The sequence below is a fragment of the Myodes glareolus genome, chromosome 13 (genome assembly GCF_982192425.1).
Source record: "Myodes glareolus chromosome 13, mMyoGla1.1, whole genome shotgun sequence".
NCBI lineage: Eukaryota > Metazoa > Chordata > Mammalia > Rodentia > Cricetidae > Myodes > Myodes glareolus.
The window spans coordinates 74,715,816-74,729,737 of NC_142038.1; the positions used below are offsets into that span (position 1 = coordinate 74,715,816).

The 13,922-nt window shown below is 47.3% G+C and overlaps 1 protein-coding gene across 2 annotated transcripts in view; it reads left to right on the plus strand.

Moving 5' to 3' along the window:
• Positions 1-13,922, plus strand: part of Npc1 (NPC intracellular cholesterol transporter 1) — a 45,210-nt gene that overhangs the window by 30,538 nt on the left and 750 nt on the right. For both annotated transcript variants that reach the window (XM_087896253.1, XM_087896254.1), the window contains exons 12-24: positions 2,120-2,309; positions 2,640-2,822; positions 3,329-3,443; positions 4,566-4,693; positions 4,773-4,913; positions 5,450-5,539; positions 6,124-6,314; positions 6,748-6,863; positions 7,358-7,487; positions 9,589-9,789; positions 10,575-10,806; positions 11,758-11,871; positions 12,956-13,118. In XM_087896253.1, the coding sequence (XP_087752379.1) occupies positions 2,120-2,309; positions 2,640-2,822; positions 3,329-3,443; positions 4,566-4,693; positions 4,773-4,913; positions 5,450-5,539; positions 6,124-6,314; positions 6,748-6,863; positions 7,358-7,487; positions 9,589-9,789; positions 10,575-10,806; positions 11,758-11,871; positions 12,956-13,118 (1,994 nt within the window). The remainder of the gene's footprint in view (positions 1-2,119; positions 2,310-2,639; positions 2,823-3,328; positions 3,444-4,565; positions 4,694-4,772; positions 4,914-5,449; positions 5,540-6,123; positions 6,315-6,747; positions 6,864-7,357; positions 7,488-9,588; positions 9,790-10,574; positions 10,807-11,757; positions 11,872-12,955; positions 13,119-13,922) is intronic.

Sequence of the window (13,922 nt, forward strand, 5' to 3'; positions counted from 1 at the left end):
GCGGTAGCCATGCTAAGAAATCTTTGAAGAGATCTTCCTAGAAGCAGATGATTTAAACAGCTATCTGTATGTAGAATACAGATGAATTCATAGACCTTTGTGCATCCACTCTTTCTGTCGATTCCTCTTAGGCCTCAGCCAGCATAAAGCTCTGCTAGGATGAACACTGTTCCCTTCAGCTGTCCTGCTCTCCCCATCTTCGCAGCCTCACAAGTCTGCCTTTTGTCCTCATAGACTTTTCTGCTATGAATGCTGTATGAATATGGCTATATATGTGGACTTTCATATCTGACTTCCTAAGCCTGCCATAATGTGTTCAAGGTTGTCTAGTGAAATGTATTAATGCTTTGTTTCTCATTTCAACCAAATACTCCACCGTATAACCATACCACATTTTATTTATATATTTATCACTGACACGCATTTGGGTTGCATCTGTCTTTTGGCTATTCTAAAGAATGGCTCTGTGCATATCTATATACATACTTTGATCAGACATGCCTTAATTCCTTTGGAATTGAGTATATAGCCATAGGAATCGAATCACTGGGTCTTATAGTAACTCTGCTTTGACTATTTGGAGACCTGATTGGCAGTTTCCCCTATGTGGTGACACCCATCTGTGCCTGCTGCTTTATCTGACCTTTTCATGCCGGCCGTTATGACGAGTGGCACTGAGTAACACTTTCTGATTTCTTTATTGTGTTCTAGACAGTGCCGTGAGACCGAGGCCGGCCTTGAACCTTCTGTGTAGCGGAGGATGGTCTTGAACTTCTGATCCCCTTACTTCCACATCCCAAGTGCTAGGATCACAGGCATGCACCACCGTGCCCTGTTTTGTGTGGTGCCAGGGGCAGAACCTAGGGTTTTGTGCATGCTCAGTGGGTGTCCCACCATTGGAGCCAGCCCTGTGATTTGCATTTTCTTTATTAAAAAGTCTCAAGCATTTTTTCATGAAGTTATTTTCCATACCTTTTGCCCATTTTAATTGAATTTTCTGTGCTTCTATTATTTAGAGTTATAAAAATCTGTTATGTATTCTAGGAAGAAGCCAGTCCCTTATCAGACATGTGATTTCAAGATATTTTCTCCATTTTTGTGGTTCTCCCCCTTGGAACTTTTGAAGCACAAACGTCCTTCATTGTGGAGTTCAGACCTTTCCTTTCGTCGCCTTGCTTTGGTGTCCCCGCAGCCACGGCCTGACACCATGACAGATTTAGTCCTGTGTTTTCTTCTGAAACTTTCCTCTGCTTGATCCGTTTAAATCTTTCAGACCCAGGCCCCTATGCCGTGGAGCTACATAACCAGCCCTTGGTTCTGAGACCAGGTCTTACTGTGGAGGTCAAGCTAGCCCTCAGTAGCCCTATCTCCCACTCATAGCCTGTCAGTGTTGTGTATGGTACAAGGTCGGGGTCCAGCTTCATTCTTTGCATTTGTCTTTAACGGTTTGCTGAAAGGGTTTCTCTCCGCTGTCGAGTGGCCATAGCATCCTTACCAGGCACAGTACAGCCCTTATGTGTGTGCGTTTGTCTGTATGTCTGTCTTGTGCCAGTGCCACACTTTCTTGATCGCTGTGGTAAGTTTGGAACTAGAAAATACGAGTCCTGCTTTGTTCCTCTCAGTCTGTTATGGCTGCTCGGGGCCTTGCAGCTTTTGATTTCCTATAGAGAAATTAGATGGAATCTGACAGTTTGTCCTGAACTTATACATCTGCTTTTAAAACTTTGTCCTATGAATATATATATATTAACTAACACATGCTCCATTTAAGCCTCCTGTGGTGGTGTGTGCCAGTGATCCTGGTGCTCTGGCTGAGGTAGAGGGATCACTTAGAAATATTAGACCAGCTTGGGCACATAGTGAGACATATCTCTGAAGAAGAAAAAAAAAGGGCAATTTTAAACATGTTCTAAACAGTAGATCATTTCAGGACTGGGGTTACACTTAAAGGTAGAACCATGACCCGAGAGTGCCAGGATCTTGTGTCTGGCACCCTGCACCACCACAAAAGGCTCCTGGGCAGAGGTGATGCAGGATGGCATTTGTGTTGAGGAGACTGTTCTTACTCAACTATCATATAACTTTCTATTAAAAATATAAAAACTTGTCTACTCTTTAGGTTTATTAATTTTGTGAAAAACTACAAGAATCCCAATCTGACCATTTCTTTCATTGCCGAACGAAGCATTGAAGATGAACTGAATCGGGAAAGTAAGAGTGATGTGTTCACTATTGCCATCAGCTACGCCATCATGTTTCTGTACATTTCGCTTGCCTTGGGACACATCCAGCGTTGTGGCAGGCTTCAGGTGAGTACGGGGGCACAGGGAGGGCGATCCGGACTGGGATGTGCCGTGTTTTCCTGTTATTAATCCCTTCTTTCCGAAGCCGCCTCTGATGTGTTGTTTCAGTGAACCTCATGCTAATTGTTCATAATTTTCTGTTTTCTGCATCTACTTTCCTCACTGTAAACCTGAGGTTTATGTCACATAAACTATTTTTCCCGTTTTGTCCGTGAGTGTATGACATTTGTTGCTAGGGAACCTGGAGGTTCCCCTATATCCTCGCACTGTGGACTGTACATTTAACTTATTAGGTCGGACAAAGCTCTCATGATCTGTGCCTTTGCCTGATATCAGGTGGATTCTAAGATTTCACTGGGCATCGCGGGGATCCTGATAGTGCTGAGCTCGGTGGCCTGTTCCCTGGGCATCTTCAGTTACATGGGGATGCCACTGACCCTCATTGTCATCGAAGTCATCCCATTCTTGGTGCTGGCTGTCGGGGTGGACAACATCTTCATTCTCGTGCAGACCTACCAGGTAAATCTTCACATCCTTTTCCTCAGCACCTCCTGGTGCCTCTGATTTGTTCTGCACAGTGTGGGACCAAGAAGTTGAGCCCTTACTTTAATGTATGGAATAGATACAAAATAAGAATTTGGTATTAAACACCATTTTCATATGTGTGCATTAAGAACCGACACAGTAAGGAAATCATTTCAAGTATAGATTTTATTGAATTGGTTCCAACATGCTGTAGACACATGACAGATGTGTCCACACAGTCAGCCATTGTAGACTGTGGTCTGTTGCCTGGGGTCCTTGCTTGTTCTGAGTGGAGACTCAGTGACATACAAGTGTCATTTAGTGATCCACCCTCCTGCAGCCATGAAGCCATGAGCGCAGGTCGCTCAGCATTCATAGGCTTAGTTGCTGCAGCTCCTAATCCAGCCATCGCTTCTTTCCCCTCGAGTTAATGCAAGACAGGAATGAGCTGGCATTCCTGTTATAGAAAAATTTTAATAGTGCATTTTTTTTCCTTTAAGAGAGATGAGCGTCTTCAGGAAGAGGCATTGGATCAGCAGCTGGGCAGAATCCTTGGGGAAGTGGCCCCTACTATGTTCCTTTCTTCCTTTTCTGAGACCTCGGCGTTTTTCTTTGGTAATTTCACTGCAGATTGTACCAGGCCTGTGGCTTGTGGTCTGATTGTGCCCCGTTTGTTGCTCCCTTTTGTGAGCTGTTTCATAGTTGAGTATCGCTTGCTGGACCGCAGTGTCCTGGCTGTTGGCGGTGTCCTCTGTCCTGTGCGTCCCAGAAGATTATTGATGCTGGGATCCAAGATGACGGAGGCTTGAGCTCTCCTGCCACCTCGTGTTCTTGTGCTATAGCAAGTGCTAGCGTTTGAAATGACACCCCTACATGGCCACCACCCTCAGCAGTGCCATGCACATTGACTTCAGACCGGCTCCTCACTGAACACAAACTCCCCGGGCAACAGGCTTATTAATGAGCAGAGCTTCTTGTCCGAGGAACCAGAATGAGCTAGAGTAAATTCCTCAAGCCTTGTTTGGTACAGAGCAGCACCGAGCAGCTGCTGCCCGCCCTGCACGTCCAGAGTGGGAAAGAGAAAGTGATTTGGTCCTTACAGAGGCTGAACGAGGCTGGAAGTCTGTGCCAAGAAGACAGTCTTCACACTGTCCGAGGTCACCAGCACAGTGCCCACATGACTGCCAGCTCTTCCACACGCCATTGTAGGCTGGGCTTAGGTGGCAAGCTTTCAGTGGAGATATGCTGCCACCTTGCCACTCTTCATTTCTACAGAGCAAATGCTTTTGAAACCTGTGGTCTTTATTGTGCCTTTGACAGGCAGAGGTGCAGCGGGGACATAGCATTCCGCTTTCCTAAGAAAACCAGTGCATGTGTCAATGACAACAGCTGAGTCGGTGCCTCGGCATCAGTGTGACTTTAGCAAACTCCGCCACTTGCTGTGGCATCCCCAGGACTGCATTTATACCATCTAAAGAGGCCGATATCTGTTTCTATGATCATGTGGTCAGCCCAGCATCATAATGTTTGATTTTTTTTTTTTAGCCCCAAAATAATATGGTGAATCTAGATTTTTGTTTAAACTTTATTCCACTAAACACTGACAACCTATTAAAAATAGTTTTGATCCTAAAATGATCAGTGTAGAGTGGGTCAGGAGGAAATGGCAGATGTACAGGGCAGCAGATCCTGAGACCCTGAGGCCACTGGTGTCACAGCGCTTCCTTCTCCCTGCAGGGGCGCTGTCCTCCGTGCCGGCTGTCCACACCTTCTCTCTGTTCGCGGGCTTGGCGGTCTTCATTGACTTCCTCCTTCAGATTACCTGCTTTGTGAGCCTCCTGGGGTTAGATATTAAGAGGCAAGAGGTAAGATCCAGGATATGTGGGACTCCAGAGTCTAGGTGAAGTCAGTCTTGGCATAGCCTTGTCCTCTCTGTACCCTCAGAACAACCGACTGGACATCCTGTGCTGTGTGCGAGGTGCTGACGATGGACGAGGTGTCCAGGCCTCTGAGAGCTACTTGTTTCGCTTCTTCAAAAACTCCTTTGCCCCCCTTCTGCTGAAGGACTGGCTGCGACCAATTGTGGTACGGACTTTTTGTGGTTTCTCTCTGTCTTCTCTACCTACTCAGGTGTGTCACATGCCTTCTGAGAGGCTTGGGAGGGCAGTCCCACCCACTGTTAATACACTGCAAAATACAAAGACAAAACGTATAGCAGCAGGCCCTTTCTAGGGCTTTTTGGTTCTTTTGGTTTTTCAAGACAGGGTTTCTCTGTATAACTGCCTTGGCCATCCTGGAACTCACTCTGTAGACCTGGCTGGCCTCGAACTCACAGAGATCTGCCTGTCTTTGCCTCCCGAGTGCTGGGATTAAAGACTTGTTCCACCACCTCCAGGGTATCCTTGGGATTTCTGTCTTATATTCTAGCAAAGTCTGGCTTTGGACTAGGAATGTAGTCCAGTGGTAGAGTACTTGCCTAGCCTTACACAGGGCATGGGATCAGCCTCTAATACTACCAAAAGTAAAATCATGTCTTTCTTTGGTCTGTAAGATTTTATTACTATTCTTCAATTTATTATTATATTAGCAATCGGTATCTTGCCATTTACTTTTCTTTCCAGATAGCCGTATTTGTGGGTGTTCTGTCATTCAGTATTGCAGTCGTGAACAAAGTGGAAATTGGATTGGATCAGTCTCTTTCAATGCCAAATGTAAGGTGCTTCTCTTCATTAACTTTTAGCTGCTGATGGAGTTTTCAGAGCATGTGTACAGGTGTTAATGCTTTCTTTCTTTTTTTTTTTTAAATATTTATTTATTTATTTATTTATTATATATACAATAATCTTTCTGTGTGTGTATGCCTGAAAGCCAGAAGAGGGCACCAGACCTCATTAGAGATGGTTGTGAGCCACCATGTGGTTGCTGGGAATTGAACTCAGGACCTTTGGAAGAGCAGGCAATCCTCTTAACCGCTGAGCCATCTCTCCAGCCCCCAATGCTTGCTTTCTAATGCAAATCCTGCAAGGGGTGATGGTGAACTACGGGGCTGTGCTGCGGTAGCCGCTGGCGCTGTGCACTCACACTGCTCTTCATGGTGCACAGCCTTACGGTGAAGCAGCCAGTCTCCCGAGGTCTGGTTGGGGCTTAGCAGCAGGTGCACACTGGGACTGGGAACGAGAACCCTGAGTCAAGGTTGACTGCTTGGGCTCCCAGCATCCTCTTTTTTTGTTAGCCATCATCGTCTCCTTCAGTTCCCATCAAACCATACTTTTCCCTTCTTTGGTCTTCCTTTCAGGATTCCTATGTGATTGATTATTTCAAATCCCTCGGTCAGTACCTGCATTCGGGCCCACCTGTGTACTTTGTCCTGGAGGAAGGCCATGACTACACCACCCGCAAGGGGCAGAACATGGTGTGCGGAGGCATGGGCTGTGACAGTGACTCCCTGGTACAGCAGATATTTAACGCAGCTGAGCTGGACACCTAGTCAGTATCGGGACCGCCTGCTCCTTTAGACTTCCTTTCCTCTTTACTGTATTTGAGATAGGGTCTCCTGTGTAGCCCACGCTGGTCTTGAAGTTGGAGCTTGCCCCGTCTCAGCCTCCTGGGCAGTAGGGTTACAGACCAGATGTGCACCACCATGCCCAGCCCAGTTTGGGTCCTCAGAGCAGAAACAGGCAGAAGGAGGAACTCTTGGCCAGAATCTACTCAAGCCTGAAATTTTGCACTAAAAACAGATTTTCTTGGGAAAGTTGCTTTTTGTTGTTGTATCTCAAAGTCTGTTAGACCGAGTTTCATGTAAGCAAAGCAGGCTTATTGGCCACATATCAGTCACACCAGTATAGCAGTGTCAGGTGGGGAGAAGGAACGGGAGTTCCCAGGAATCCCAAGCCGGTCATTGATTTTGTCTTCTCTCCAGCACCCACGTAGGCTTTGCCCCCTCGTCCTGGATTGACGACTACTTTGACTGGGTCGCACCACAGTCCTCCTGCTGTAGACTCTACAATGCCACTCACCAGTTTTGCAACGCTTCTGGTACCTTCATCTCCTTTTCCACATCTTTCTTTCTTTCTTTAATTTCAGAAGTGGTGGCATCATTTACCCATTTCATTTTGCCCTAGTTGGTGCCTGCTTGTCAGTGTGGGCTGCACTTCCTTCCCACTGTCACTACCCCGTCCTCAGCTGTGCATGCACGTACCCAAACAAGGACACTTGGTTCCCCAGTCCGACCCTTCAGCTTGTCCAAACCACATTTATTTTCTTCATGAAAGCATGAGAGAGTCCTGTGCTCTTTGGTGCTCCTCAGAACAGGGCACCTACTTTAGTGGGAGGTTTCTGTGTGGTTTGCCTGAGATGAAATGACTTGGCTGACATTACTCAACTATGAAATTCCATGGAGCTGAAGCTTTTAAAGGAGGGAAAGATGCGGAAAAACACTGTACTTCGTCTCAAGTGGTTGTTGTTGCTGTTGTTTTTTTTAAAAATCATGAGGCCCTTTTTTTCTAACGATTGGCTCTCCTCTTTGCCAGTGATTGACCCAACCTGTGTCCGATGCAGACCTCTGACTCCAGAGGGCAAACAGAGGCCTCAGGGGAAAGAGTTCATGAAATTCCTGCCCATGTTCCTTTCCGATAACCCCAACCCCAAATGTGGCAAAGGGTAAGTACCGTGGAACCATGTCAGATAAGCATCCTGTTTAACTGTAAATAAGACACAGAGCTGGAGGGGTGGGGTAGACTCATGGGAAAGGTCTCTTCTCTGGCCTGATTAATGTCCTGTAAGAGTAGAGCCCTCGGTTAAAGAAACCTCCTGGTGTTCAGCAGATTTAACCCTCTATGCTGTGGTTCCTGTCCTGACCCTGGGCATGTGGACAGAGGCAAAGGTGAACACACTGGAGAGTGAGAGGCCCAGGGCCGCTCCATTGTGCTTAAGGTACAATATCTGTGCTTTGGTAGTGTTGGCACAGTTTAAGCCAGCCAGACCACCTGTCTCAGGGTCTCAGTTGCTGTGAAGAGACACCATGACCACAACAGCTCTTATAAAGAAAAACATTTAATTGGGGTGGTTTACAGTTGTAGAGGTTTGTTTAGTCCAGTATCATCATGGTGCGGCAGGGCAGTGTCCAGGCAGACATGATGCTACAGAAGGAGCTGAGATTTCTACATCTTTGATCCCCAGGCAACAGGAAGTGAACTCAGACACTGGACAGTAGCTTGAGCATAAGAGACCTCAAAGCCCATCCCCACAGTGACACTTCCTCCAACAATGCCACACCAAATAGTGCCACTGCCTATGAGCTTACAGGGGCCAATTACAGTCACACTAACACACTGCCCATTGCCCACATGGACAGGAAGATGTGGGCCCATGCCTGGCCCAGAAATATTAAAGATGAAGGGACTGATTTGGAAGCTTTTGTCGGTGAAAGTTGACCATCACGTGTGTGATATAACTCACATGGATGTGCTTGGTTTTGTAAGAATCACATCTGAGAGTCTTCTTACTTGTGTGTGTCATGTCTGTTTTGAGATTTCCGCTAGTTCTGATAAAGACTATCTCTAAAAAGTAAAAAAAGAATAGATCTTAGAATTTGCTTTGCTTGTGATTAAGGATATTCTGAAATTTTTTTCATGAAAGCATGGAAATTCTTTGGAATTCAATTAGAAAGTATTAGCTAAAGGGAGTATCTTTAGCATGAATTCTAATTATTCTTAATCATAAACACCCAGAGTCAGGTATCGGGGTGAAAGCTGAAGAAGCAGAGTGGCCAGAGTTCTTCCCTCTCCCAATGCTCAGACCGAAGGGCGATCCTGTCCTCAGACTGCCTGCTCTGAGCTCCTGTCTCCTCCCGCCTTATAGTCCTCTCTCTGCTCAGCCGTATCACTCCTGTCTCCACCTCCCTCGTGCTGGGATTAAAGGTGTGGGATCCCAACTATTGGGAGCGCTTTTGTGTGAGCTCTGTTTCTCTTTTAGACTGAATCAGTTCCATATAGCCCAGGGTGGTCTTGAAGTAACAGAGATCCATCTGCCTCTGTCTCCCGAGTGCTGGGATTAAAGGCATGTGCCACAACTGCCTGGCCACTATGGCTAACTACTGTGGCTAGTTCTGTGCTCTGATCCTCAGGCAAGCTCTATTTGTTAGATCATAAACAAAATATCACCACAAGTATCCACTGTGCAGTGTCATGCCAAGCACCTCACTGGCCTTGACCCATTGACACTCCCAGCCCATGGGCATGTGCTGGTATACCCGTTCACAGAGGGGTTGTTGGGGCTAATGCCCAGCCCATGTGTTTTTTCTGGTAAGCCTGTTGGCATGTGCCAGTATGCCCACTCACAGAGGAGGGTATTTTTTGGTAAGCCTGTGGGCATGTGCCGGTATGCCCATTCACAGAGGGGTGGTTGGGGCTAAGGCGAGGGGACTCTACCAGGGAGGATTCAAGTCCAGGTCCTTGCCCTTTCTACTTGTTACACGGCAGTACTAGGTCAGCTCTGCGTCATGTTTGATTTTGAATGGAACCAGATAGCGAAACAATAGCGGCTGTGTACCAGACAAACCACAATAGTAAGATAAGGTAAAGCCTTCTGTAGGCCCTTGACAGGAGTTTTCCTTCATCCATTTGACCTCAGAGCCAGGTCAGGGGCCTTCGCCTCACCTGGAGTGCTCATATTCTACTCTTCCACTCTAAGCCATCGCCGTGCTGACACCCCTGCTCTCCTAAGGGGGCTGTAGCTGTGCTGACCCCCTGCTCTTCCTCAGGGGACATGCTGCCTATAGTTCTGCTGTTAACATCATCGGAGATGACGCTTATGTTGGGGCCACTTACTTCATGACTTACCACACTGTACTTAAGACCTCTGCTGACTACATTGATGCCATGAAAAAAGCCCAGCTTGTAGCCAGAAACATCACAGAAACCATGAATTCTAAGGGGAGTAACTACCGTGTGTTCCCGTACAGGTAAAACAGGGAGGGCTATATGGGGTGAGGTGGGTGGGCCGCAGATTCCTTGCTCTCCTTCTGACACCTGCTTTACCCTTAGCCAGGAGTGGAGTGTGAGGGGGACTGGAGGTGAGCAGGGCCGGAACCGTGGGGGACTGGGGACTGCAGACACAGCCCAGAGACACATGGCGAAGTAACACAGGAGAGCAGGCCTAGCACAAGGGACATGCCAGTCATTCAGTCAGCAGCTGGCAGGGATCCCTGCCCAAGACCTGGGACAGTGCTTTGATACAGACTTTTCATTTGCTGGGTTAGTTTTTTATTTCCTTATTGCTGCTGCTGCCTTTTCCTTGAGAAATAAGGAAGACAGAACAGACAAATGTTTTTCTCAGAGCATAAGCGTGATCTCAGTTGAAGAATGGCAGCTTCTTTGTGTGGCCATTCAGAGTGTGTCCTAATTCTGAGGCAGAGCTGAACTAACTCTGTCACAGCCCAGGTTGGTTCCCAGAGCAGCCCTGGGTGCTGTTTCTTTTCCTAGCAGCCAGTAGAATTCTTTGGAAGTGTTTGTAAAGCAGCAGGAGTTGGTCTTACAAGTGAGAACTACGTAAACACACATTTGGGTCACATTGGATCTTGCTTTGGATGCCAGTGGCTGTCAAAGACAGTTGGGCAGCTCTGGGTGCATCAATACCAATCTCAGGTGGTTGTCACCTTTCAGCAGTCTTCCTGCTTTGCAGGGTGGTGGGGTAAAGAGGAAGACCCCAGAGATTGAGCAAGCTCTAACCAAATACTGTTCTTCCTAGTGTGTTCTACGTCTTCTATGAGCAGTACCTGACCATTATTGATGATACCATCTTTAACCTCAGCGTGTCTCTGGGTTCCATATTCCTGGTGACCTTGGTGATTCTGGGCTGTGAGTTGTGGTCAGCAGTCATCATGTGTGTCACCATAGCTATGATCCTGGTCAACATGTTCGGTGTCATGTGGCTGTGGGGTATCAGTCTAAATGCTGTTTCCTTGGTCAACTTGGTGATGGTAAGTCCAGCTGTACTCTCGCTTTGTCCCTAGCTCCCGTGACTCCTGCATGAACTGCTCCTTGGATTTCATATACATTCTGAAGGGGGCTGAAATATCATGGCTGCTTTTGCTCTTAGTGCACAGGGAGAGTCAGGATGAGCACTTGAGTCAGGCAGGGCCCAGGGAGCACGGAAACCATCTGGGAGCAGAAGCTCACTCAGTGTCTGAGTTGGGCAGTCCCAACTCGGGTGGCTGAGGCAGGAGGCTCACGAGTTCATGGCCGCAGTCTTCTCCCCTTTCGTTTGCAGCTGTAGTGTGAGCAGTGTAGTTCGTGGTGCTGATGTGAAATGTGGCCCCATGACCTGGTATGATGGCACATGTTTATCATCCCAGCATTCAAGAGGACAGTGAGTTCCAGACCAGTCTGGACTACAAATTGAGATCCTGTCTCAAAAGCAAACAAACAAGCAAGCAACCTGTAGAATGACATTAAGACACCCAAGTCTTACTTACCAGGTTATTCTGTAGGGCTTCCCATACAGTTGCCAGGTAGTTAGAAAGTACTGAGGATGTAGCCAGGCATGGTGATGTATGCACTCGGGAGGCAGAGGCAGGTGGGTCTACAGAGCAGGTTTCAGGACAGCTAGGGCTATGTGGGGAAATGCTGTGTTAAAAAACAACAAAATAAAGTATTGAAGAAGATATGAGCTTGAAAAAGTGTTAACGAGAGGTAAACATTCAGATAGGAACACCGTCAGAGTGGTAACAGGCCCAGCGAAGGCGTGGCAGTGTGCTGGCTTAGTGGAGAAGGACAGGTAACCATGAGAAGTTCCCAGAAATCCCTAGACAAAACCAAGTCACTCCAGAAAAGTGGAGCGCCAGGCAGCGCCTAGAGCACTTGAGTATCCTGCTGTGGTTTCAGACTTCCAGCTGAAAGAGATCAGTTCTCACAGAAATGCTTTGTTTCAGAGCTGTGGCATTTCCGTGGAGTTCTGCAGCCATATAACAAGAGCATTCACCATGAGTACCAAAGGAAGCCGAGTGAGCCGAGCCGAAGAGGCGCTGGCCCACATGGGTAGTTCTGTGAGTATACTAGGCCCCGGGATGGGTGGGGCATGCTGGGGGGTGCCTCTCAGAGACTGGCTGCCTCTTGGAAGAGAGACAAACAGAATTTGGATCCATTCCTTAAATGGCAGCTCCCAGCAATGACAGATTTCCACAGCTGACTAAATAGCTAGCCACCCCTTGAGCAGACTGACTCCTCACAACTGTCCTTGTTTGTGCGGTCTTTTAGGCAGCTGGAAAGTCAGACTTGGGAGAGCTGGCAGCTAGCACTGTGGCCACAGCGAGGCTCTCCTGAGCTCCAGAGCCTGCAGAGCTGTCCGAGTTGATTCCTGGAGGTCCCTGCTGCAGCTCTTCATCCCCACCCCCCATCAGTCACTCTGCTGCCATAGAGAATATCAGTAAAACGAAAATTTAAGCATTTGCTTTGTGATGTCAGATACTTAAACTATTTCCCAGGCCAGCAAGGTGTCTCAGCAGGTCTGTTGTGCTTGTTCTGCAAAACCCACAAGAAAGAATGAGAAATGACTACACAGTGTTGTCCTGAGCGCACATGCATGTTGCTTGCCCACCCCCACACTGTAACCTTTTAACTTTTTAGTTTCTGTCTTAAGATCAGATACTGCTTGATTGGAATCAAAAAGCCAAGGCCATTATAATTGAAGAACGGAATACAGTTTTCCTGGAAAACACATTGCTTTTACCTTTCTCCATGACTAGGAGATGGTTCAGCCAGTGAGGCGCTTGCCACACAAGCATGAGGACCTGAGTTTGAATCCCAGCACTCACATAAGAAGGTGGACACAGAGGTACCCGTTTGTAACACCAGCTCTGATGGATAGAAAGGGATGGATCCCTGGAGTTCACTGGCCAGCAGCTCCAATTCCAGTGAGATTAGGATCCACTGAGCAAGGCACTCAAAGTCAGTCTTCAGCCTCCACACGTTTGCACCCAGACATTCTCGGATACGCACAGACAAAACAGTTCTTTCCTCCAGGCTCACAGCAGTGTCTCAGTAGTTCTGCAGCTGCCCACAGCTAAGGCAGGCTTGTGTGAAAATATGTGCTTGTTTATATAGGCTAACAAGTCATTTTTACCTCTTCAGGTATTCAGTGGAATCACACTTACAAAATTTGGAGGAATTGTGGTGTTGGCCTTTGCCAAATCTCAGATTTTTGAGATATTTTACTTCAGGATGTACTTAGCCATGGTCTTACTCGGAGCCACTCACGGGCTGATATTTCTTCCCGTCTTACTCAGCTACGTAGGTAAGCGTGCTAAAAGAAAATCGTATTTACTGGGCTTGGTGTCACAACCCCGCAGTCCCAGCCCTTGGGAGGTGGAAGGTGAGATCCAGAGTTCAAGGTCATCCACAGTTAGTTTAAGGCCAGCCTAGGCTGGAAGACCCTGACTCTAAAAGAAATTTTTAATCTTGAACATTCCTTTGTATTTGAATTTGCACTGATGGCCACTTGATAATTCATAATGCATACAAAATTATCCAAGGAAAAAATGACTTCTTCCCAGTACTTTATGGTTAGCCAGATTAACTGCCCTGTTTGCTCTGAAGTCAAGTCTTGACTGTCAGCAGGCTTGGGTGCACTGCTGCTGCTGTGAGATGAACGAGGAAGCAGCCAGCCCTCCCAGCAGTACAGGGTGGCCTTTGTTTTACTGCTGACTGACCAGAGCCAAATGCTATTGCTGCTCCTGGTGATTCCGCCTCATCCATATGACCTCTGCTTGAAGAGAACAGGAGTGATTTGCCTTTCAGCGTTGTTAGGAAGTTGAAGCATTAAGGTAGAAAAATTTGGAGGCTGGAGAGATGGCGCAGTTGTTAAGAGCACTGGGCACTCTTCCAGAGGACCCAGGTTTGATCCCTAGCAGCACCCACATGGCAGCTCACAACTGTCTAACTCCAGTCTAAGAGAAACTGACACCCTCCTCTAGCCTCTGGGCCCTGCATACATGTTGTGCACAGGCACACATACAGGCAGAACACCTGCACACAAAATAGAAAAACTAACCGAACCATACCTAGATGGTTTATACTTCTTTTCTTTTGTCTCACATAG